Source organism: Carassius auratus, unplaced genomic scaffold (assembly GCF_003368295.1).
Source record: "Carassius auratus strain Wakin unplaced genomic scaffold, ASM336829v1 scaf_tig00216484, whole genome shotgun sequence".
NCBI classification, from domain to species: Eukaryota; Metazoa; Chordata; class Actinopteri; order Cypriniformes; family Cyprinidae; genus Carassius; species Carassius auratus.
The window spans coordinates 34,073-60,964 of record NW_020528592.1 but is presented as its reverse complement, the minus strand read 5'-3'; the positions used below and the strand labels follow the sequence as shown (position 1 = coordinate 60,964).

Here is a 26,892-nt window from a genome sequence, read left to right as displayed (position 1 = left end):
GTCGTGGTGGCGAGACAGGGTCGATGTCCGCAGGCATATCCATCGGGTCTCTGGGGGGCCATTTCTGCGGGGACATTTCCCCGTTCTCCTGGGATCACGGCCCATCCTGCTATCCACGGGGCTACAGCTTCAGGCTCCTTTGGCGCCTCTTCTACGGGGCTGGGATAGTTCGGACAGGGGCGGATCATGTTCCGATGGACCACTCTAGCGGGTCCGGCTTTTCCTTCGGGCCGAATTGTATATACTGGCTGTCCAGGCCGCTGCTGGCCCTCGACCACGTATGGTGCATTCTCCCATCGGTCACTGAGCTTCCCCTTCCCTTGTCGCCGGTTGTCCCTTACCAGGACCCTTTCTCCTGGGAGAAGGGGGGCTTCCCGAGCCGTCCGGTCGTACAGCCTCTTGTTTTTCTTCCCAGCCGCTCGGATCCGTCCCGAGACTTGCTCGTATGCAAAATGGAGGCGTTGGTGGTGGCGCCTTACCCATTCAGTAACGTTCCCCTCCTCCTCGGTTGCTGCCGTCCCCAGCAATAAGTCGGTGGACATCCGCACATGCCTGCCAAACATCAAATAAGTGGGGGCGTAGCCCGTGGTACTGTGCGTACTATTATTGTAGGCCTGAACCAGATTTGGTAGCACACTCACCCAGTCGCTCTGATGTTCATGGTCTAGCGTGCCGAGCAAGTTCAATAGGGTCTGATTGAACCGCTCGCATCCGCCATTTCCCTGGGGGTGGTAAGTAGTGGTATGGGTCTTGGTGCAGCCGTACACTTTACACAGCTCTCTGATTACCCGAGACTCGAAGTTTGGCCCTTGGTCCGAGTGTAGGAACTCGGGGCAACCGAACGGCTGGAAGACAGCTCTCCACAGAGCAGTGGCGGTGGTGTTCGCCGTCTGGTCCAAAGTAGGAATGGCCCAGGAGTACTTGGTGAACAAGTCGGTAATGACAAGGATGTTCTGATAGCGGTCTGCCGGCCGACCCAAGGTCAAGAAGTCCATTGCGACTATGTGGAGAGGAGCCTTTGCCTGGATGGGGACCATCGGTGCTCGTGCCTCCTTCCTGGCTTTGAACAAGGTACAACGAGGACAGGCCTGAACGAAGGTACGGACCGTTGCCTCTAGGTTGGGCCAGTAGAAGTGTCGCCTCAAGAGAGAGACCGTTTTCTCGTGCCCTTGGTGGCCCAGCTGATCATGGTACGCTATCAAGAGCTCTTGTACCTGGCCTTCGGGGACAACGATCTGTCGGAGTTCCTCGTCCAGCCCCGGATCTCGGACAGACCTACAGAGTACTCCCTCCTTCACCTGCAGTCTGGCCCATTGTCCCAACAACTTCCTTCCTGTTCCCCCTTGGGCCCGTTGTTCGGCCAACGTCGGTTTTCGGCCCCGTTCCAGCCATCGCATCAAGCCACTGATCTCCCTGTCGGCCTGCTGTCGCTCTTTCCAGCGGCAGGGGTCCCATCCCCAACTCACAGGCATCCCCTCATGTTGAGTCCCCGGCGCCTCCACAATGCCCACCATATACTCCTCTCCTTCGGGGTCTGGCGTGGGTTCCGGTGGGTCCCTCGGACCTTGAGCTTCTGGGAGTCGGGACAGGGCGTCAGCGTTGGTGTTCTCCCGTCCTGGCCGGTATCGGAGCTGGTAGTTGTAATTGGCCAACTGGGCCACCCAGCGCTGTTCCACTGCCCCCAACTTCGCCGTCTGTAGATGTACTAGGGGGTTGTTGTCAGTTACTACCGTCACCTGGGCACCCCACAAGTAGTCTTTAAACTTTTCGCTGAGTGCCCATTTCAGCGCCAGCAGTTCCAACTTGAAGGAGCTGTAATTGGCGTCGTTCCTCTCTGCTGGATGAAAGCTCCGGCTTGCGTAGGCTACTACCCGCTCTACACCGTCCTGTTGCTGGGCCAACACGGCCCCCAAACCCAGGTTGCTAGCGTCCGTGTATAGGACAAAGGGCTTGGAGAAGTCAACATACGCCAGAATCGGCGCCTGCAGCAACTCGTCTTTCAGTCGCCGGAACGCAGCCTCACACTCGGGGCTCCATAGGATAGCCGGCGATCCGCGACCTCGGGGGCGTCCTGTCCCAGCCAGCAACTGATTTAGGGGCTTTGCGATCTTGGAGAAGTCCTTGATAAAGCGGCGGTAGTACCCCACGAAGCCCAGGAATGACCGGACCTGCTTCACCGTCTGCGGGGCAGCCCACTCTCGCACCGCCGACACCTTCTCCGGGTCGACCGAAACTCCCGCCGCGCCCACACAGTGTCCCAAGAATTTGACCTCCCGCCGTAACAGATGGCATTTGTCCGGCTGGAGCTTCAGCCCGTATTTCTCCATGGCCCCGAAGACCTGCTCAAGGTGTTGTAAGTGGGAGTCGAAATCTGGGGAATAGACAATCACATCGTCCAGGTATACCAAGGCGGACTCCATCAACTGACCTCCCAGGCACCGCTGCATCAGCCTCTGGAAGGTGGCAGGAGCGTTGCAGAGGCCGAAGGGCATCCGGTCCCACTCAAAGAGACCGAACGGGGTGGTAAAGGCGGTCTTCTCCCGGTCGGCCTCGGCCACTTGTACCTGCCAGTAGCCACTTGCCAAGTCCAGCGTGGAGTACCATGCCGAGCGTGTTAAGCCAGCCAGGGAGTCCTCGATCCGGGGTAGGGGGAACGCGTCCTTCCTAGTGACCAGGTTCATCTTGCGGTAGTCGACGCAAAACCTCCATGCGCCAGTCTTCTTCTGTACCAACACGATGGGAGCTGCCCACGGGCTGCTGCTCTCTCTAACAACCCCTCGATTGAGCATACCTTGCAGCAGTGTACGGACCTCCGTGTACAGGGTAGGTGGGACGGGTCGGTACCTTTCTCTACTGGGCTCTGCATCTCCGGTGGGGATCCGATGTTGCACGACGTTGGTGCAGCCGTAGTCCTCTTCGTGTGCCGAGAAGACATGTTGCCACTTGCTCAGCAGGTCTCGCAGCTTCCTGGCCTGTGTCGGTCCCAGCTCCTCCCCTTGCAGGGAACTTCCCTTCAAGTGGCCGGGCACCTCCTCCCCTAGACTCTGGGGCGACAAGCTCGCTTGGGTAAGGGCCACTTCCACCACCGTGGGGTGTACTTGGCGAAAGCTCACGTCCTGGTCCTCCCGCACCTGATGGGATTCTACCGGCGTTACCTTGACCAGCCGCTGATGTTTATGTAGGTGCACAACATGGGGCGTCCCGTTCCGAACTCTCACCGGGATCCGTCCTCTTCGTGCCACGGCCAAACCTCTGGCGACTTCTACCTGCTGGCCATCCCAGTGGGGCTCCACCAACACCCATTCCTCCACTCCCACGTCCCGCTGGAGGACTCGCACCCATACTAGGGCCTCGCTGTTCGCTGGCACGGACAGGGCATAACGGCACGCTACCCGACCTGTCCCTTCGCGGCCTTGCCGGGCCCGGGACATCTGGATCCGTCTGCAGTCAGCGGCGACACGTTCCCATTCCTGTTGTTCGGCCAGCGAGGTCCCTCGACCGGGCGTTGCCCGAAACAATTCTTCCCAACATGCAGATAATACATTCATACCTAGCAAGGCCCGGTGACTCCCCAGACAGTGGTCCTTTACGATGATCACTCCCTTCTGGGGCACGATCACTCCGTGGATCTCCAAGTCCGTCAGCCTGTAGCCAATGTAGGGGATGTCCAGACCATTTGCTCCTTTCAGGGAGAGCCAGGGGGCCTCCGTCCCATGCATCCTCTGATCTCCAAACAGCTCTTGCGACAGGCTCTCCGCGAATAGGGTCACCTGGGATCCGGTGTCGACGAGACAGGGCACCTTCACACCACACACCTGGACCTCCACCACTGGGCTATGCCCGACCAGCCTGTCCTTGGAGCCTGCTCCGATGGGTGGGTCATCTAAGGGGGTCCCGACCACACGACCCACTGTGGCCGGTCGACCTAAAAACCCCCCTCCGAACCTCTTCGAGGACCACACTGTCGGCTGTAATGGCCTGGTTGGCCACAGCGGTTGCAGATAGGTCGTCCTTGCTCGTCCCATTCAAGGAATTCCCCTTGCTCGTCCCATTCAGCCCCAGCAGGAATTGGTCCCTCAACAGAGTCTCCCTATCTCCGAGACCATGGTCTGGGCGTCCCTGCAGCCTGGTAACTCGCTCCCGTAGTTGGAGGGCGAAAGCTCTGACGGATTGGCGGGGGCCCTGCTTGCTGCTGAAGAACTGGGCCCGGAGAACCGCAGTTGGAGTGGCGTCACCATACCTTTCCGTCAGGAATCTGAACACAGACTGGGCGGTGGTTCGGACAGCTTCGGGGGCGGCTTGGACTTCCCGCCGTGCTTCCCCGTCAAGGGAGTTGAGGGCAAACTGTAGCTGTTGGGTCGCGCTCAGTCCCTGTAGCCCGGCCAGATATTCGATCTGAGCCCGCCATTCGGAGAGGTGCACCTCTGACTCATTTCCTCCATATTTCTGGACCCAGGGGTTTCCCATGAACACTGGCATGACTCGGGGTGGGGCCCCCAGTGCCTCGTCATCGGCCATCTGAGAATCCCTGGTCGCTCAACCCGAGGTGAAATCCTGCCGACTACGCCAAATCTGTCACAGGTCGGGGGGGCCAAGCCAGACTGCACCCACCCCTGAAACCCAGGATCACCTCGGGGAGCGTACCAGAAGAACCAGACGGACGAGAGTATAAAAAAATGAACAAGGTTTTATTTGGTTAAAAGCAATTTAAAAGTTCAGTGTTCCTTCCGTGTCTCCCGACCAGAACGGAGCCAGACCTCGGACGCCGGGAAGGCGTGGAGTCGTCAGCAGTTCGTGCCTGTACGGGGCCAGCAAGAGCCAGGATAGTCTGTCACCCGTCCCGGAGTGAGGGGGGTATCCGGGTAAGTAGAGCTTGTGGATGTTTCGGTCGAGACCGGGAAAAGGAATAATTCTCGTGTCCACCTCCTTTTACAGGGACATCACATGCAGCATTCGGCCCAGAGAATCCTGTGATCTGCACAGCGGGGTAAGTAACCAACAGTAAGTATGCGTCCTTGAGTAAGTAATGGGGCTTACGGCTGGGAGATGCTTCGGTTAAGACCGGGAAAGGAATAATTCGTGTGTCCACCTCTTTCTACAGGGACATCACATGCAGCATTCGGCCCAGAGGATCCTGCGATCTGCACAGCAGAGTAGGGAATCAACAGCAAGTATGCTTTCTTGAATAAGTAGTGGGGCTTACGGCTGGGAGATGCTTCGGTTAAGACCGGGAAAGGAATAATTCGTGTGTCCACCCCTTTCTACAGGGACATCACATGCAGCATTCGGCCCAGAGGATCCTGGGATCTGCACAGCAGAGTAGGTAATCAACAGCAAGTATGCGTTCTTGAATAAGTAGTGGGGCTTACGGCTGGGAGAGGCTTCGGTTGTGACCGGGAAAGGAATAATTCTTGTGTCCACCTCTTTTCATAGGGACATCACATGCGGCGTTCGGCCCAGAGGATCCTGCGATCTGCACAGCAGAGTAAGTAATCAACAGCAAGTATGTGTTCTTGAATAAGTAGTGGGGCTTACGGCTGGGAGAGGCTTCGGTTGTGACCGGGAAAGGAATAATTCTTGTGTCCACCTCTTTTCATAGGGACATTACATGCGGCGTTCGGTCCAGAGGATCCTGCGATCTGCACAGCAGAGTAAGTAATCAACAGCAAGTATGTGTTCTTGAATAAGTAGTGGGGCTTACGGCTGGGTGATGCTTCGGTTGCGACCGGGAAAGGAATAATTCTTGTGTCCACCTCCTTTCATGGGGACATCACATGCGGCGTTCGGCCCAGAGGATCCTGCGCTCTGCACGGCAGAGTAAGTAATCAACAGTAAGTATGTGTTCCTGAATAAGTAGTGGGGCTTACGGCTGGGAGATGCTTCGGTTGCGACCGGGGAAAGGAATAATTCTTGTGTCCACCTCCTTTCATAGGGACATCACATGCGGCGTTCGGCCCAGAGGATCCTGCGATCTACACAGCGGGGTAAGTAATCAACAGCATGTATGTGTTCTTGAATAAGAAATGGGGCTTACGGCTGGGGGATACTTCAGTTGAGTGCCTGGGTGTGGATTACGGTGACGGTGGTGGGCTCTCGGGGTGGTGAGCGTCCGGCATTAACTCTATATATCTTCCCCACACTCTGTAACTTCACTTCAAACGAATTATTGTGCAAACACACCACTTCAGACACGGCACACCCACTCTTAGTGCAAATAGAGCCAGCACTCACCCAACGATAGCTCCGTCCACTTCACAACGTTATCACTCCCAGTCCAGATGTATGCAATTGATCGAAGTCCCAGATCAGGTCTCTTAGCTTCCCTCCGATAGTGATGGCGCGGCCTGGTCTTCACTTGCTTTCCAGAACTCACACTCTTTCTGTCCTGAATATCTCCACTCAATCGCTGATATATCTGTTGTACAGCCAGATAGCCGAAACCCCACAATAGTCTTCAAATACCTCCACACGCCAGCCCAAACGTCCCAGGAATTCACCTCTCCTAGGGGAACACATCCAAAGAGAAGAACCACACACGGGGGCAAGCCAACCAGGAAGAATAGCCGGGAGAACGAACGACCAAATAGAATCCACCACCCTGCATATGGTCTCTGCACTTCTCTTTTTATGTGGTTACTCCGCCTCCATAATCCTCTCACAGATCGCCACATCAAACTCCCCACACCAGATGTCAATCTGTCATTAGCGTTGTTATTGCGACATCGGGCGCAACCCGGAAGTGGACCGGTGTTACCGCGACACCGTCCCGAGGGGAACACAAAATTCCGGCGGGACTTAGTTCCGCTTCCCTTTCGTCACCCCGTGACATAAACTATCTCTTTCTCTCTCTCTCTCTCTCTCTCTCTCTCAGTGCATGCTGGGAAGGGGTAGGGTGTGGAAGGGTGATCACGGTGAGAGGAAAATTTGAACACGGCTTCTTAACTATTGTTGGGAGCCTTTTGGGAGGATTTCTATTTATATGTATTTAATTTCGCAAAACAAGTTTGGTTTTAGTGTGTTACATTTTCGAATTTTGTCAAGTAGTTTGTCGTGTCGGGGATGGAGATGGCGTCGCACGGGAGTGTGCAGGCGTCGTCTCTGTCACTCCGTCACGGTATCAGGTGTGTCACGAGCGCCGGCGAGTCTGTGGAAGACGTGCTGTTGGATGTAGCTGAACGCGTCGGCCACGACAACATTGTTTCTGCGTCCCGTATGAACAAAGCGGTGGTGGTTTTCCTCAAGGATGAACAACTAGTGGCGCGTTTGATCGAAAGCGGGATTTCGTTAAGTGGTGCTTTTATTCAAGTTCAACCGTTAGCAACACCAACAAGTAAAGTAACCATTTCCAATGTCCCGCCGATCATTCCTAATGCTGATATTGAGCGCGAGCTTTCGCGTTTTGGTAAACTTGCGAGTGGAATCAAAATGGTTCCACTTGGCTGCAAAAATGCAGCTTTGAAACATGTGCTGTCGTTTAGGCGGCACGTGTTTATGTTTTTGAACTCGCAGACTCTTAATGTGTCGTTTCGATGCATGTATGAAGGCAAGTCGTACATGTTATATGCGAGCGCAGGTGAGATGCGTTGCTTTGAATGAAATGGTTTCGGGCACGTACGGTTATCATGTCCCAATAAAACAGAGGCAGGCCCAAGCGGATGTGCCGTGCAAATAGATCCACATGGAGATGAGGTTGTTGTGGTTAATGCTGAAATTGTAAGGAATGATGAGGAAATTACTAATGAGAAGGTAAGGAATCTGTTGAGAATGAAGGAATGGATGAAGGTTATGTTGAAGTTCAGATGTCTGAAACAAGCGTTGATTTAAGGGATAAAGGTCAGACAAGCAGAGATTGTCAGAGATTGTCTTGACCAAATCTGGAAGGAATGAGGATCAAAGAAGTGTCAGAGAGATAAATTCATGTGAGCCTAAAGAAAAAATACAAAAAATAGTTGAAGAAACAAATGAGACCGATGATGAGGATGGTGTTCTATCTGATACTTCAGATTTGTCAGAGATTTCTCAGATATGGTGTGATCAGGTTTACTCGTTGGATGAGATTAATTCGTTTTTGGATGAGACTTTTGGAAAGGTTGCTGATGTGAAGAATTTCTTTCCTGATGTAAAGAAATTTGAGTTTTCTGTTTTATATTGGCAAAAGAGGGTAGGAGAAGAAAAACTTAACACGCGAAAGAGGTTTTACTTGAAGAATTTTCTCACTAAACTTAGAAAGGGGAAAACCCCAGTTAAAAGTAAGCCAATTGATTTTGCGAAATGAGATACACAACAAGGGTGTCTTTGCAGTGCTTTCTGTTTTTTTCTACCTCTTTCTTTCCTCTCCTTTTATCTTTTTATGGATATTTTGAGAATAGGATCTTTAAACATTAATGGAGGGAGAGATAAGAAAAAGAGAGCAGTGATATCAGAATATGTTCATCTGAAGGACATCAATGTTATGTTTTTACAGGAAACACATTCAGACAATGAAAATGAAATTGAATTGTATAGATGGTGGGAAGGTGAATGTATTCTGAGTCATGGAACAAATTTAAGCGCAGGAGTAGCGATTATCTTTTCCAAACATTTGGATCTAAAGATCCTATCCACTATTGAATTAGAAAAAGGTAGAGTTTTAATAGCAATAGTAGAAATTAAAGATTTTAAATTTATTTTCATTAATGTATATGCTCCAAATTTAGGTTCACAAAGATTAGAATTATTTGAAAAATTAAGCAGTGCAATAAGAAAATATGATGATGGAAAAATGTGTGTAATAATGGGAGGAGATTGGAACTGTACTACTGATTTTGTTTTGGATAGGAATTGGCAAGAACCTCACTTACAGTCTAGTAATCTGCTCCTCAGGATAACACAAGAACTAGAACTGAATGATGTGTGGAGAAATAAGAATCAGTTAACAAAACAATACACATGGGTTAAAATTTTGGATTCTATTGTGAAGGGAGCAAGACTGGATAGAATATATGTAAGTAAATCAGACAGTAATAGAGTCATGAATGTTGGAATATCTCCTTGTGGGTTTTCTGACCATCATATAGTGACTATTGATTTTAATACTAAAAGCTTGCCACATTCAATCTTATTGGCATTTTAATGTCAAACTGGTACAGGATAAGTTATTTTGTGAAAAATTTAAAAGGTTTTGGGAGAGTTGGAAAGTAGAAAAAGATCATTTTGAAAATGTTATTCAATGGTGGAAGGTAGGAAAAGTCCAAATTAAGATTTTTTGTCAGCAGTTTTCTTATAATAATACTGTGATTGTAAAGAGAAATATTGAGAGTTTGGAGAAAGATATTAATGAAATAGAAAATGTAATTGATTTAAATGTTTCGGGCATGACTACGGATTTAAAGAAAAAGAGATTGGAGTTGAAAACACTGTTAGGGGAAAGAGTAAAAGGTGCCTTAATCAGAGCAAAGATATCTTCCATTAAGGAAATGGATGCCTCTACAAAGTTCTTTTTTAACTTGGAACATAAAGTAGTAAAGAGAAAAAATATGTTTTACCTTCGGAAGGACAATGGCACATTAACATCAAATCTTATCGAAATTAGAAAAATTGCAGTGTGCGGAGTGCAGTTATCAAAAGGACTGCCTATCTTTAAACCTGAGGACAGAAAAACTCTGGATAAATTGATTTCATATGAGGAACTTTCAGAGGCCGTAAAGCAGCTGTCCACAGGATGGTCCCCGGGAGTAGATGGTCTACCTGCTGAATTTTACAAATCATTTTGGGACATTTTAGGAAAGGACTTTTACAATGTAATTTGTGAATGTTTTGAAAAAGGTATTTTACCCAGCAGTTGTCAAAGAGCAGTGCTATCACTTTTGCCTAAGACTGGTGATTTAGGGTTGTTGGAAAAACTGCTGCAAAGGAAAACTATGAAGAAACTGACACAATATTAACTTTTAAGACCCCGGAGATGGGACAGTTTCGTGTAACGAGTAAAAAAAGCGATCTACTTTACTTGTGTTAAAGTTGCCCATCAGACTGTTTTAAAAACGAGTACAAGCGGGGAGGTGGACAGAAGTGTTTGGACCAGACTTTAAAGGATCCTGGAGGTCTCTGTACAAACCTCCCATAGAGAAGCGTACAGCAGACCTACAGTGGAGACTTATTCATGGTGCTATAGCTACAAACAGACACGTGGCACACCTGAATCCAGCAGTAGGGAGGGAATGTCCTTTTTGTGGGATTGAAGAAACAGTTGATCACTTATTTATTCATTGTGTGAGGTTAGGCAGTCTTTTTATTATTTTAAAAGGTTTGTTTGAATGTTTTGGGCAAGAATTTTCCAACCAGGATTTTATAAGTGGTCCTAAATATACATCTCATGAGAGAAGAAAAATATGCATATTAAATTTTTTGTTGGGTATGGCCAAAATGGCAATTTGGAAGACTCGAAAAAAATAAGTTATTGGGTATAGGTACAGTAGATGCAGAAAATGCTTTTAAAGTCATGGTGACTGCTAGAATTAAAATTGAATATACATATTTTAATTTGATTAATGATATTTAATATTTAATGAGGTTCGCCGAAACATGGTCCACGGAAGGAGTTTTGTGTGAGGTTTTGGATGGCATGTTGATTTTCAAATTTTAAAGATGTTTGAAGGATAACTGTTGTATGTGTATATTTTTCATTGTATATTTATTTTTGGTGATTTTTTTGCATTATATGATCAGATAAGAAATCTGCTATTTGGAAAAAGTTAATGTAATAATAAAGTCATGTTAAGCCTCTCTCTCTCTTTCTCTCGCTCTCTCACTCACTCACTCGCTCTCTCACTCTTTGTCTCTGGTGCATGATACCAGTGAGAGGGCGGAGTTGGACGTGAGAGCGTTTGCGTGAGTTGAGTGAGTTTTTTTCTCTCTTTTCTAAGCTTTTCTAATCTGGTACAGCTGCTGGTGCTTGTTTTGGGGGTTCTCTACAGTTTGCAAAAGCGAGACGCTGTCGATCAGCCTGATTAGAATGGCAGCGTCTGGAAGGATCAATCAAGTTGTCCGCGGAACGCTGTTCCGTGAAAGAATTAGTTTAGCAGTAGCACAGGTTGTTGGTTCTGTCAGAATCAAGAATGAGCAGCGCAATTCTTTTGTGCCTAGATGACGTGAAAAAAGCTAATTTGATTATTGCGAGTGGAATCGTCATAAATCGTGCTTATCTGCGGTAAAGTTTTGACGTTTGACATTCATTAGACATTCGGGTTAATAGCAATTCGCTAATACACAGTCTAACTCTTTATATTCCCTTTACGTTGCACAAGGCTTAATTTGTATATATAATTGTAGAAATTATCCATATAAATTGACTACATTATTATAAAATGTCCAGGAAACACACGTAAGTTCACAGGGCTCCATTTTTGGAATTAGCATTTCATGTATTTTATAATAATCTTACAACTTTTAATATATAACAATATCAATCCATTCAACGAAAACACCATTTGTTCTAAAGGTATTAAGCCAACTGTAAAACTGCAAAATCTGTAAATATTATTTCCTCTAATGCACAAGGCTTGTTTTTCAGAGTATGCCTGTATTATTTTTATATACGGTACTGAATCCATATTTTTTTTCTTAATCTTAATCTTAAATTAATTAAACTCTGCCCTTAAAATGCTTGAAACATGCCAGTGACGCATGCTGGTCAAAAGTGTGTAAATGCAACAAAATCATGCATTAAATCAACTTTTAAAACACCATTACAAAATATTTATTGAAAGTATAATACATTAAATGCAATGAAGTTAATAAAATACCATTACCATTAAATATTAATTGTCTGTGTAATATATGGTTCTTTAAATATTGTTATATGTTAGCATTGGCTTGTTTTCTTTGTTTTATGGAGAGCTTGTATATACAGGCCAGTAAGAGACCATTACCTGCTTCTCATCCTTTTAATTACACAAATGGCTTGTTAAAATGTCTACCATTGATGAAAATTATCCGAGATCTGGTAAAAACCATTGACCGAGGTTCAGTGCTTCGCCGCTGGGGGGCGATCTTGATGAACTTGATTCAGGAGATTACAGAGATCATCCCCCAAGGGTAGACCATGGAAATTTCTAAACAATTAGTAATGAAGCCTTGTTTACTGAAATCACATGACTTTGGCAGTTTGATACCCACTCCGAACCAGTTTCGACAAAAGTTTAAAGGCTTCACAAAGCAGTGTTTCGAAAGCGCCCATCACTAATATAGGCTATTGACTTGTTCGCCATTGGTGGGAACGCCCACAAAAACGTCACAACCGTTTATGCCATGGGGGAAAACAAAACATTCGAATTAATGTGCGGAGACCTTGTTAGGCGCTTGATCTTTACGTTTTGTGAAGATTTTGTTTGTTTTTTGCTTGATGCAGTGCCAAAAAGTTGCTGTGTGATGTTCTTTTACTCTAATAAGTAAAAAAAAACAACAGCAATCTGAAGATGTATGTCACTGATAAACAGACACACTACTGGAGTTAGTACTGAGCGGGTAGCACAGATAAGACTACACTACTTACTCTGCAATGATCTGTCATTAGTCCTGTCCCCTGCACGACTTAGAGTAACGCTCCTTCGCATCACATTCAAATTAATCTCACTTCCTGAAATTTTGTGACGTCATAATCTAGTAATATATTTATTTTGCATTATTATACACAATCTCTAATGAAAATTAGCAATGGTATTACTATAGTAAAAGTATAGGCTAATCTTTTTTTTTTGGCACTTTAATTAGCCTATAACCACAGTTTTACTACAAATACCATGGTTAAACTATGGTTAGTGTAGCAAACGTTTTTACCATGGTTTAACTAGTAACCAATAACCATGTTTTTTCATATTTTATATACAAATGTTCATGTTATATATTTATTTTACGCCATGTATTTGTGAAAATGATTAGGCCGGTGCATGAGCACACCACACAGAATAATTCTGTGCATTTCAAGGCACTTCAGTGGACCTTAATGTTACTGTAATGGTTTTGTCAATGTTAAAAATATTTATATATATAATATATACATAATAAAGTATGACAGGCTTTTACTCAAGTATTTATAATTTTATTAAAATTAAGCGAAACAAAACGTCAAATGTTTACTTTTCACAATCCGTATCGTTCTTGTATAGGCTTATATTACTACCACCAGTAAGCAGTCTCTTGCTCCATTAGGTAATAGAAAATGTTGGGAAAGACACCTTTGTCCAATTCGTTGGGTCGTTTGTCCAGTCACACATACCATATGGACAGTCCGACCCAATACTGCTCAGTTTTTATACGTATGTTGTAGGGCTGCACGATTAATTGAATGCGATTGTCATGCGTGTCTCTTTAGTAAACTGGTTCTGTGATTAGTACTAAATATCCATCACCTGCTTTAAAATGGAGCGGCACTTACTACACAGAGCTGTAGTTTGCTGACAAGCTACACAATATTGCGTTCATAATCGCAGATGAATCATATTTGCTTATGAACGCGATATTGCGTAGCTTGTCCGTGAACTACGGCTCTGTATATTAAGTGCCACTCCATTTGAAAGCAGGTGATGGATAAGGTTTTTTTTAGGGTTTGAGCTAAACTCTGCAGGACATTGGCACTCCAGCACTGACGTTGTCTACCCCTGATCTAGATCATTCATTTTAAACATTGGTCTAATTTTCTTATACCAAGAAAAAGCTTTTGACTGGGTTGAGCATAATACGAGAGTTTGGTTTCAGTAAAGGTTTTATTTATTAAAACGATTGGGGTGTTGTACAGCAGGGCTTGAATTTCGGTGCGGGAATGCGGGGATTGCGCATAATTTAAACCATTCCCGCAATGTTAGCTTTTATAGTGCGAGAAATTCCCGCACAAATATATTTGCTTCATCTCAGAGCAAATGATTAAAAAAATAAATTCACAGATGCGAGAAAAAATGTCAAATTGTCTAGTCCAATTGTCTTTTTATTTTCGAATTTAACTCCTCAATCAGCGCTGGACCGGCATTTTCTGTCTCAGCGCTGAGCTCATAGACAGTAAACGGCGGAGCCCTGGCTGCTGTAGACAGATCATGTTTCACGCTGTCAAGGCAGCGGTCTGCGTTGCGCTGATCTTATTCACACTATCAAGTGTAGGTGCAGCGTTCTAACATTTTGAGTCAAAATGTGCTGTTTGTGAAGAAATTATCCGCTTCCAAATTGTCGTTGTAATAACGAAACTGAAACATTAAAAAACATTTTGCTCTTTATGGTGTGCGAGTGATAGAGCGCGGCAGCAACGAACCAACTGATCAGCTTACAGCATCACAACATTGAATGCTCGGCCGAACAGCTGATCATAGCTGTACAGGGCGCCTTTATTATTTTTCATCTCCATAAATATATCTATAAATATATCTAGTAATAAAGTTAACGCAAGGGCTAGAAATCAATTAAAATTTTGCTGATCCTTCTTGTCATCATGGAGAGCGCAGTTGGTTGCATGGCAACGACAGACGCCACGAGAGTGCAAGCGCTTGGGGAAATGAGACTGCGGCGCGCGCGCCCGAGCTTTCCACTTGTTTGAGCATGTGACTGCGCGTTTCCCCTTGTTTTCTATTCATTATGCGCAGCATATTTCCCGCGCGCACAAACACGGCCACAGACAATGAATTGTTTGGTTAGCGTAGTAGTTTAAATATGGACCGTTGGCTGAAGCGAAAGACAAGTTCGGATGATGCAGATCACGATCCAAAGAAAAAAGTTTTCACTGAAATGGAGAAACTCATTCAGACAGCCATGGTCATACCAGTAGCCAGGGTATCTTCACATTTTTTAACAGCAAATTTAATGACTTTTAAGACCTTTTTACGTCCTCTAAAAGGAAAATTTAAGACTTTATCGAAACAAAAAAAAAGGGAAATGTTCAGTCCGACAACACAGATTGATGTGGCGAAGCATTAGTGTGGCACAACTCATCACAACCACGCTCAAGACAGGTCAAAGGGGCGCGAAAACTTTTATACCAAGTGCTGATTGACCGTACAACCCTGACATGGTTGACTATGTATAAACTATCAGCCTTTAGGGTACTTCAGGTAATTTCTAAATTCTGGCCCCTCATAGCAGTTTGAAAAAGACATGGAAGACAGCCCCAGGACATTACAAAAGCCCATTTCATCATACTTGATCTAAATTATGGTTAAATGTTGCTGCCTAATAGTCTTGAGTTGGGTTTGGGGGTTCTCCCCCAAGAAAATGTTGTTCAGGGTCTGATTCGTGTTTTCTATGTCATTTCAGACACAGATAAATGCAAGCACATTCAATAATCTATGCATAGACCTAATGAATGACAGACAATTGTAGGAAAGATCAGGATCAGAAATGTATTGCATGTTCCAGTTGTAGGAGATCCATGACTTTCCAATTTACTGTGGGTCCATCCATTGACACAGAAAGCATGTTCCTTAAATTAAGTTCCTTGGTGCCCTCCTGAAATTATAAAAAAATAAAATCAAAACAAAGTCCACCTCAAGAATGATAACATTTTCATTCATGTTCACTCAGATTAAATTTATGCATTTAGCAGACGCTTTTATCCAAAGCGATTTACAGTGCATTCAGGCTATCAATTTTTACATATCATGTGTTCCCGGGGAATTGAACCCCCAAACTTGCTTGCTTGCTAGATCAGTGCTCTACCAGTTGAGCTACAGGAACACTAGATTAGATGGTTTGTCTAAAGTAGTGATTCTCAAACTGTGGTCTGGGGACCACTGGACGTATGCCAGATTACCAAGGAGGGTCTGTGAGCAAAAGTCATCAACCAAAATGACTGACATGGACTGTGACACCGTTGAACATTTCCAATTCACTTCTCATGACTTGTTTTCTAATCATGCACATTATGAGCAGGTGAAGTTAGCCATGGTTTCAGAAGACTAAAATGGCCTACATTTTTACATGCATTAGGGATGATCATTAAGCCAAATATGTCAAGTTTTTTTTTTTATTTTATTTTTTTTATTGGCTAAGTGGTCCTTGATTTGAAAGAAAAAATGTTTGAGAAACAAGTTAAGCCATAATAGTGAATGCTCACAAATTGGGCCTATGTGATAGGGTTCAGTGCCAACGTTGTTAACCTAAAATTGAGAAGCACAAAACAGATATGTGGAGTCTAACCATGAACTGGGCTACATTATTTAATTCAATTCAATTTTACTTTTCACATAAAAAAAAATGCAAGAAGCATAATGCATATTGAATGCTTTATATAATAAAGTTATTTACAGCACTGCCTTCCATCCATAATGCAGTAGTCCTATGCCTAGATGTCACCCACCCACAACATTTTTTTAACTGATTGGCTGGGACAATATATCGATGCATTTTGAATCGAGAAATTATTCTGGATCGATTCCAATTTTTCTGAATGCATCGCGATTCTCTCTCGAATCAATTCTTAGTTTAGTTTTTAACAGCAAATGCCACTGCATGATTTATATGCCTGACACACACCACTTGAACCTACTATAAAATAATAATTAATACAGTTCGAAAAGGTTGAAGCGAAGTACAAGGGTGTTTGCAGTGGGGCGTTTACATTAATCTCGCGTCATAAAAGCAATATATCAATTACATAATCAGACTCAGCAGAACGCACGAGCGCTCTTCGTCGTGAGCATTTGAGTGTTCGGTTAAAAACTAGCCTAGGGCGCAATGTGCAAAAACTAAGCTCAGAATCAATTCACAATGCATTCAGAAAAATTTAAATCAATCCAAGAATTGTGACGCATCGATATATTGTCCCAAATATTCATTAGGAAATAACAAAAACACATGAAGCATTTTAACATATTCAAATAATTTTAAATGTTACTTTTAGAGTCTTACCTTAAAGTGCTACAGCAAGTCTTCTGCCGTTGAGGGGCTCAAAAACTGAGAACCAAGATAGCGAGACCTGACAATCGTGTTCTTGTCCACAGCTTTATCGTCTTTGCCCATGCTTGCGATTTTGCAAACTGCCGTGGTGGCGAACCATCAACGCAACGCGTTCATCAATCACTTACTCGTATGTCGCCTATGGAATGATGCAGGTTGCACCCACGAAGTGCTGCCCCCAAATGTTACGCTGGTCAAATTGCGGTTGAAAAAATAAATAAAAATGACGAGTCGGACATGAAATTTAAGATCCCACATGAAATTTAAGACATTCATATGGAAAATTCCAGGATTCAAGACATTTTCAGACCTTAAAAATCGAAAATTGTATTTAAGACATTTCAAGACTTTTTAAGGACCCGCGGGGACCCTGAGTAGCGAGTGTGTCGTGTGAACGTGGATTCAGCACACAAAACAGGATCAAAACTAAATTCAGAAATTCACTGAATAATACAAGTCTCACAAATCTAATGATCATTTCAGAGCTTGGACCTTCCCTTGAGCAGTTTGACTTCAACAGAGCCATCATCAAATGGAAAGAAATGAAGATGAGGAGACAGATGAGAAACTTAGAATAAGTCACATGAAAAAAAGAAATGGAAAAAAATGACTGAAATAGAACTGAAATGTAAGAAAGACATAAATACTTATAGTTTAAACTGAGTTCTTAATATCAATTTACGATATCAATATCAAAAGTAAAAAAAAAGCAAAGAATTGAACTGAACTGAAACACATGAACTGAAATAGACATTAATATATAGCATAGGCCTAGTTTAAACAGAGGTCTTAATGTCAATTTGAAGAGCATGATGTATTTTGTATAACTGTTTTTTTTTTTTTTACTGATTAGAGAACTGGAAATGCACAATTCATGCATACAAATCTGTAGATATTAATAAATGAACATGATTAAATTAGACCGATGCATCAAAAGTTATTCTCCCCCCCATAATCTTTAGATCCCCCCCATGTGACACATGTAAGGGGGGAATTCCCCCCCAGTTTAAAAAATGAAATTCAGGCCCTGGTACAGGAACATTGAGTGTACTCAAAATAAACTTTGTGCTACTTTTAAGATCACCTAAAGTTATCTATGTATGTATGTATTTATTTATTTATTTTAAGTGCTTCCTTGAGTATATTTCCTACTTTATCTTGACAAGCATAATGCAAAGCAAGTGATACTTCTCACTACTGATAGTCTTGAAATGACAATCTTCTTTTGTTCAACTTCTTTCTATAGCTGTAATACAGTAACATTATCATCATTTAAAGACAGACTGAATAATCATTTAATAAGAGTCACTTTGAACTACTGTTACCCTCAAGTGAAAAAGTGAAAGACCGAATACAAACCAATGCACATATACCCCTTTCTTTCTTTTTGAGCTCATGTGCATCAAACACAACTGTTAGTTTCCCATTTCTAAAAGACAAGGTGGTCTGATTAGTATAATGAACGGTACCAGTATTAAAGATGCTTTAAAATTATGATATTGTGCTCATAACTCATCATCATCTTTTTGTTGAGACTAAACCGAAGTCTTGCAATGTGCAGGACTATTTTTCTCACCTTGTGGTGTCAGTAACAATGTTGTTGTCTGCAGCATATGTTATATGAAACCACAATATACAAGATGCATGTAGCTATGGCTGTATTTTGTGTTTCTCATTGTCAGAATATAGAAATGGCCAATGTGTGATCTCTCCTTAGTACTCGTGGCTAGAGACAAGTAGTTTTACTTTTCTGTAGTTTTTCAGTGGCTGTCAGTAATACCATTGGTTGACATTGCCTGAACAGTTATTGCATTCTGTTCAGTTTCACTGAATGATAAATGACCTTTAACTGTTGTTACACTGAATGTACAAAGGTAATCATTAAAATAACTACAGCATTAACAAACTTGAAATAAGAGGGCAATGTTTATCTGTCAATTAGATGCATGAATCTCCTTCTTTAGTCTGGATTATAAATAATTGTTCTTTTGTGTTTATGTTGCAAGCTGTCCAAACTGTGGAGTTGGTTGGTTAGGCTTGCTTCAGACTGGCTGGCGCTAGGATCTGGACAGACTTATGACATTTTCTTGTTACTCTGGGCCTCTTTGTGGGATTTGGCTCTTTTGGTTGTTTAACATCAATGTGATCTAATCTTAAATTGTCTGATTCAATCTGATACCCTACACATATGATTTTTAATTTGTGAATCCATCAGAATCGTTAGAACACTGAGTAATGATTCATATGTGAATAGATTTTTATATGCATTCCCTAGTTTTGACAGCATGGCAACAACTCTTCCTCTTCTCTAAAGCAGCGCAACATTGCCACGCCCCAATTGTTGCACGTTCCCAGGGGTGGTGGTTATCAGAGTTTGTGACATCACAAACCCGGGAAATAACTCTTTGTATTCCCTATAAACCATTTTTTTAACCATTAAAACTAACATAATTTTAAAGATGATACCTCTGTTTGCATTGAAATTTCAACTTGCATTGAAATTTAGCAAATATTGTTTATGCTCAAACAGCAATATAACACACTAACTAACGATAATAAAGTGAAATCACAATCAACCACTCCTTAAATCTCGATAAGGCCAGTATTTTTGGATGTGTTGATTTATTTTTTTTCTCATCAGGCCTGCAAGGGCAGTGGTTTAAAGGGCCTGTAGGGCATCATACCTTTCAATATGTACCCTGATTTTCTCCAGCCACTAATCCATCACATTAAGGTATACCTTGTTGATGAGTTGTACATGGCTTTCTGCAGATGGCATATGGCATGCTGCTGGTAAACTAGTTCCGTGCCTAAACAGTCAGCAGCTGCACTACAATACACGTCACTGATTTTTTGATTTTAGGCCCCAGCTATAAGCTGTAGACAGCCTTGAGGTGGTAGTGTAAAAGGTTTGCTGAATATAGAAATCAAGGGGTTGTGGTCTGTCTCTGCTGAAATCTTTGGCAAGTAAAGACAACAATAAGACCATCTTTCTCTTTTTGAGAGCAATTTTTTTTTTCGGTGGGAGTCAGAGCTCTTGAAGCGAAGGCAGCAGACCTTTTTGCATAAGACAGCACCCAAGACTACTTGGACTAGAGTCACTTTGTACTGTAACAGGCTTAGTCAAATCTTATAACACATCACAGGAATTGATGTGGCCAAGAATTAAAGCTTGCCTACTGCGGCCTCATGTTTGGGCAGCAAAATAAGCAAACCTGTTGCAAACCTTCTACTGTACACATTTTGCATCTATAGGGTTGGGCACGTCCATGATAGCCCTTTCTTTCTCTGGGTTGGGCTTTTTGCCAGTAAATGAAAGAATTTGATAATGGAGGTACACTTCAGTGGCATTTAATTGCAATTATTTTAATATAAGTTGTGGCCTGAAGTTTGAAATCATAAACATTCTTAACTTGCTGGTCCATGTCACCACATCCAACAACAAAAATATAATCTGCAATGGGCTCGATTCTCTTTAGAACTGGTAACAGTAGACCATTTTCTACTCCACAGGGTCCAGAAAGTGGTCATGAAGCTGCTTTCCTGGTCCAGCTTGCACTGTAAGAAGGCATGTTTGGCATCACCCAAGGTGAAAATCCAAAAAGTTGGCATTATATAGTGAGAGTGTTTCATCGCTTTGTTCAGGAACTTTGGGTTGGGCTTTGACAGCTGGTTTCATAGGGGTGACACCGTACTGGTGAAACATTGGGATCCAGCTCAAAATAGACCTCACTAAGCAGAGATTCCACAAACAAAGTTGAACACATCAATGTATTTGTCAATTAATTATTAAACAATAAAATTTCCATCTTTTGTGCTCTGTGCTTCAAAGAAACTCCAAAGACATCAGAAGACTACTTTTATTTTATAGGGCTCCAATAATAAACACCACTTACAATAAATATGTGACACATAGTTTGTTTATTGAACATTTAAAAAAATACTTCATTCTGTTTCATTGTAAAAATCACTCATCCTTTGCAATAACGGAGCAGATCCATGGAATATATGGTGAAATCTTTATATAAACTACAGGTCGTTCAGGACTATTGCAGATTTTTGGGTCACCAAAGGAAGTGACACCGACTGCAGTGTTTCCACAAACCAAAGGACCTCCTCCATCCTCCTGTGAAGAAACACAGATCAACACATGACTGAAATGATACAGTACTTCTCACTAATGATGGTCTCAATTCGACAATGTTTTTACTTACACTGCAGCTTCCTCCATCTCCATAGACACACATCATCTCTGAGACTGAGAATTTGTCTTTCCATTTATTTTTGCATTCAGTGTTATTCATGATCTTCACTTCTGCTTCCATGAGACGAAAACTCTTTTTCCCTTTAAAACTCAGTCTTCCCCAGCCAGCAACACGGCAAACAGAATCAGCTTCAATGTCTCTCGCTTTTTCTTTTGGTATGGAAATCTTCATTACATTCTTGTTTTGTTCGACTTCTTTCTCTAACTGTAATACAATAAGATAACCATCATTAAATACAGTCTAGTCATTTAATAAGGATCATTTGAACTACTGTTACCCTCAAAAGCATAATGTCGTTCTCCAAAGTGTACTTGTTGAAGTCTGGATGCATGTGGTAAGACTTCACACCAATGCGGACATAGCCTTCATTCTGTCTTAGCTCATGTGCGCCAACCACAGCTGTTAGGGTTTCATTTCTGTGTAAGAAAAAGTCATATCAATATTATGAAAAATACCATAATTATAGAGTTTTTGTTGTTGTTATTATGATATTATGATTTTAGCTCATAAATTTAAGTCTTACTTCCAGCAATGCGCAGCGGTCATAACAAATCTATCAGAAATGAGGAATCCACCACAAATATGTCGCCAGTTCTTCTGAAGAGAAACCATGAAAGGTCTGGAGTGGGGTTTTGCTTCTGTGCCGTTCACTATACCCACATGAGCTGAAAAATAAAGAGAATGTTGTTAGTCAGCTTATTCAGCAGATACCAGTTAATATGTTATGCTGTTATATAGTCAGTCTCACCAGTGAAGGTCAGGTGTGGCAGCAGAGAGGCCAGCAGGAGCAGAGAGATGATGATCATGATGAAGACATTAAGTAGGCTCTAACTGACAAAGACTATATAAATGTGAGTATGGGCGGAGATATTAAGTTGCCTGTAAACCTTTTTTTTTTCAGCTTGTGGTGTCAGCAACACTGATGCTAAAAATATGTTATGGGTGTTACTTCTTGCCATCTGCATCAACTGTTACATGAAACTACAATAGATCAGGAATAGGCAATGCCGTTCGAGTGCTGCTTTCTGGCAGATTTTAGCTCGAACCAAAAACAAAATACATGACAAAAAAAAAAAAATATGACTTGCCTGTAGCCTAGGAATCCTGCAGACATTGATTTGCTTGTTCAGGTGTGTTTAATTAAGGCTGGAGCTAAATTCTGCAGGACAGCGGCACTCCAGGAACAACATTACCTATCCCTGCCATATGCTAAACAGCAAATAAATTGATTTTTGTTTGCATAATCACTAAAACATTAACATTACCAATGATGTTCGGATTTTAATTGACAAGTTGACTTCACATTTCAGCCTTTAAATAAAGAAAAGGGGTTAAGTCAAAATGATGATTAATAAAGTAGTGTATGTATTTTATCTGCTCCATTAATAATTCTAGATAACTTATTTGAATTGTTTAATGTTACGTGGAGGGGTTGGGATGAACTCAGATGCAGACAGAATGTACCAAACACAGGGTTTATTAACACAAAAGGGGAAAACAAAACCCACGAGGGGGAAAACACTGACTAGGGTAGATACAAAATAACTGAACAGGACTGAATGAACAAGATAAACAATGACTCAAAACACGAGAACACTAACTACAAATAAACACTCACGGTTAAACAAAGACTTCTTAAAGGGCGGTTACAAGGATAAACTCTCTCACGAGGCTGACATGTAGAAACACATATGTGGAACAATGAACCGACGAAAGACAGAGCACACTAGGGGATCTAAATAGGGGAACTAATTAAGACACAACAGGTGGCACAGATAAGGCAATCACGACAAGACTAGGATAACAAGGGGGGCGGGGCAAGGGAACGAGACAACACAAGCACATGGCCCAAAGACAAGGCCATGTGCTTGTACACAAAACACGGAACTGTCACAGAGATGTATAGTAACGAAGTAGAACTACTTCACTACTGTACTTAAGTACTAAAAGGCGGTATCTGTACTTTACTGGAGTATTATTTTTTTCTCCTACTTCCACTTTTACTTCGGTACATATTTTCACTGAGTTAAATACTTTTACTCCGATATTTTTTTATGTGCTGCATCGTTACTCGTTACAATTATAATAATGTTACGAATCATTCCATTACAAACCACTGCCAGAACTGTAGATGGCAGATTTGATGAAGCTGGCACATCATTGAGCGAATCAAGCGATTAAGAAGACTGCGCGTGCTGACTGAACTGCTGTGAAGAGAGAAATGAACACCAAGCCGAGCCAGATAATGACTCGTTCACGAGTCAAGAACCGGTTGCATCGGTTCTCGGATGACCAGTAACGTTAGTTCTTTCTGACAGTTAGATTCAATAAACCAGTTGAAGAAAACAGTTCACCGATTCTTTTGCGCTCGATGCAATGGCATCATTGGCGTTTACTGCACCTGGGCTCATAACATTAACACAGAATCAGTTCAGAATCAATCACCAAAAGAATCAGTTCGATTCAGACGCTCTGTGTGTCGGTTTGCTTCACGCTAAATCACACATGCGCAGTATCATCAGCTCTTCGGTTCACGAATCAGACGCGCCTGACAGAAACGGTTCTTGACTCGTGAACGAGTCATTATCTGGCTCGGCTCGGTGTTCATCTTCAGTTCTCTCTTCACAGCAGTTCAGTCAGTGTACTGTTTGAGTCAATGAATTACTCCGGGATATTGGTTTGTTTTAACTCAGAGGGAGTGTCAGACACATGAAACAAGTTAACAGCTTAATTCATCTGTGGATTAATGCGTATTGGAGACGCGAACTGTTTAAAACGATTCAATTTGATTTGGTGGACTGTTTCAAAAAGATCCGGTTACATCGAATGATTCGTTCATGAACCGGATATCACAAACTGCTTTCGTTTTTAACTGTCTTACAACAGACACGGAAGAGAAGACAATGCTGAATAAAGTCGTAGTTTTTGCTATTCTTGGACCAAAATGTATTTTCGATGCTTCAAAAAATTCTAGATGACCCTCTGATGTCTTACGGGTTTGAAACAACATGAGGGTAAGTTATTAATGACATCATTTTGCAAATTGGGCTAACTGACCCTAGTAACCGTTTTTTGTTTACGAGAAGTTACAGTCAAAGGAATTGTGGTTGTCCTTTAGGTTAATCATTTGAAATAGTAAAAACAATATGTTCAAACTTTTGACTACTTTCTTTAATAGCTACATAACACAATACTTCTACTTTTACTTTCAGTACTTGAGTAGTAAATTTTAAAATAGACTACTTGCAATACTTAAGTAAAAAAAAAAAGTTGAATACTTTAGTACTTCTACTTAAGTGTGGTGCTTAAAGAGCACTTCAACTTCTTCTCAAGTCACTTTTTTGATAGAGCACTTGTAGTTTTACTCAAGTATGGGTCTCTAGTCTGGATCTAGTCTACATCTCTGGTCTGTCATGATCCTGCCTCAAGACTAGAGAAAAGTCAGGACATGAAGGCAGAATCATGACAGTTTAAATGTGTAGAATCGACATAAGCTTGTTTTTTATCGTGAGTTGTTCAAATCTATGTTTTCTTTTTTTTTTCTTTTTTTGATAATTAATAGATGATACGGTATTACTAACCTTGATTAATTTGATCAAGATTTATCATTACATGCCTAATCATGTATTACACCTAAATATTTATATTCAATTGTAGACTTAAAAAAAAAAACATGCATACAGTTTTACTAAAACTGTTTTACTAAAGTATATAGTTATCATAAGCATACAGTACATCTGGCAGTGCTCCAAAACATCAGGGAGGTTATTAATATACAAACTAAATAACAAAGGACAAAGTCACTAAACAGTAGCAGGTGCCCTGTGCAGCCCAAAGGGCAGAACCATAAACTCAAAAATCTTACCAGTGTACTGAATGCAGTGTAGGGTTTGGAGTTCAGATTAAGGGGCACCTGCTAGTACCCCTAACACAGGTCCAAAGTGGTGATGTACTGGGCCCGTTCTATCTGCTCCAGCAAATTGTTGGTCTTCTTCAAATGGGTAGGCATCAAACTTTTGACTGGGCATTAAGCTTGTGGAAGTCGACACAGACATGTAAAGATCCATCCTTTTTTGTGACGATGATGAGGGTTCTACTCCATTCACTGTTTGAGGCTTGCGTTGCTCCAAGCTGCTTCATCGTCTCAATTTCCTCCTTCAAGGGTCTGGTATTGTCAGGTATTCGTTAAGGTTGCTGTTGTGAGGGGGCTGTATCTGTAAAGCGGTCCAGGAGGTCTTGCATCTCAGCCATTTGGGGTTCATTCATATAGTCCAATTTTACTATTGCAGGGTGTCTCTGTGGTCGCACCTCTGGAGCAGCGGGTTCATTCTCTTCCTCATCATCCACCTTCCTTATCATTACATATGTTGAGGGTAGTGTGTCTCCGGTCACAAGTCCCATCTTCTTACCACATTATATGGTCCTAGCCACTTGGCCATCAACTTATTTGTGGAGGTGGGTAAGAGTATTATCACCTTCTGCCCTGGCTGTAGCTGACAAAATCTTGCCTGTTGATCAGACCATCTCTTCTGTACTGCCTGTGCCTGTTGTAAGTTTTCCAACACTTGTTCAATGTAGTGCTTGCGCCAGTCTCTTATCTCTGAGATGAACTTAACTGGGGTCTGGGGGTGGTTTGGGGCACTGGAGAAGTTTTAACATGCCCTGACATTTTATTTCAGTATCTTATAAACATGTTAATGCTAAAGTCTGATAACACTTTAATCAGCACAAACTGGGCCTCAACAATAGGTGAGTAGCATGAATGAACATGTTTGTCTTTTTAGAAGACAACATTTATGTATGATTAGTAAAAACCTAAAACTTTTAGGTCACTGAAATAAGGCCATAAAACACATATAGAGAATATGTGTTCACAAGAATTTTGATAAATGGATGTGGTATACTTTTTTTTGTTACAGAATAATGTGAAAACTATCGTTCACGAAAATAATAGATTGGTTTAACTTTTATATTTGTATGTAAAAAAAACATAAACAATCCTGGCTTTGAGAGACATTTAGACAACGAAATTACATGTTTCATATGTAGTCATATTTTGTAAAAATTCTAACTAGTAAAAAGTTATGTCACAATAACACAAGAACAACACAAGTAATCTTAGGCTCATGATATCCTCCACTGGATCAAGCTGCATGACGCATCGTGTTTTGTTCTTCTTTGGATGTAAATTCTGGGTTAATTAATTCCTATCTTTTATAGAATCAAAAAGCGCAATTGGCTGATTGATGTGTGATCGCATTAGAGATAATAAGTTGAGATGGGAAAAACTGGACATCGTGTTGGTTTCATACGGATTACTTTATCAGAGAATATCTGTTTTGGATGTAAATTACTTTTCAAGATTTCTATAAATATATTCCTCATGTCTTTGAAGTAAGTATTCAAAGAGATTCAAGTTGTTTTATTTACTTGTTTGTGAAGAGATGTGACAGAGCCCGAGATATCAGAGAACACAGCATGTTTAATTGCATTTTACAAAAGCACACTGTTTTGTTGTTATTATGACTATATACAAATAAAAATAGACCCTTTGCAGTTTCAAACAATACCTTATTTTTTTCTGTATGATAAAAACTTTCAGCATATTTTTAGTTCTTTCGTGGACATCATGAAAATATGAAACAGTGCAGGCTTAATCCAAAGAGGTTTTTTACTTTTAACGTTGCTGTTCTCCTCCGTATTAGCTGCTGGTGCC

At 42.3% G+C, this 26,892-nt stretch overlaps 1 protein-coding gene across 1 annotated transcript; it reads right to left on the bottom strand.

Annotated features, from left to right (window-relative positions):
- Positions 1–20,813: 20,813 nt before the first annotated feature.
- Positions 20,814–22,417, bottom strand: LOC113098279 (complement factor D-like). The gene is made up of 5 exons (XM_026263296.1): positions 21,925–22,417; positions 21,700–21,841; positions 21,454–21,592; positions 21,126–21,380; positions 20,814–21,037 (listed from the first exon to the last, which is right to left on the bottom strand). Exons 1-5 carry the CDS (start codon positions 21,980–21,982, stop codon positions 20,879–20,881), a joined length of 753 nt encoding a protein of 250 aa, XP_026119081.1. The 5' UTR covers positions 21,983–22,417; the 3' UTR covers positions 20,814–20,878.
- Between the last annotated feature and the right edge of the window lie 4,475 nt (positions 22,418–26,892).

Coding starts and splice junctions, on each gene's coding strand:
- LOC113098279 (XM_026263296.1), bottom strand. CDS start 21,982: ATGATCATCATCTCTCTGCTCCTGCTGGCCTCTCTGCTGCCACACCTG. Junction 21,842..21,924: donor GCCACACCTGACCTTCACTG/GTGAGACTGACT, acceptor TTTATTTTTCAG/CTCATGTGGGTATAGTGAAC. Junction 21,381..21,453: donor ACGACATTATGCTTTTGAGG/GTAACAGTAGTT, acceptor ATTGTATTACAG/TTAGAGAAAGAAGTCGAACA.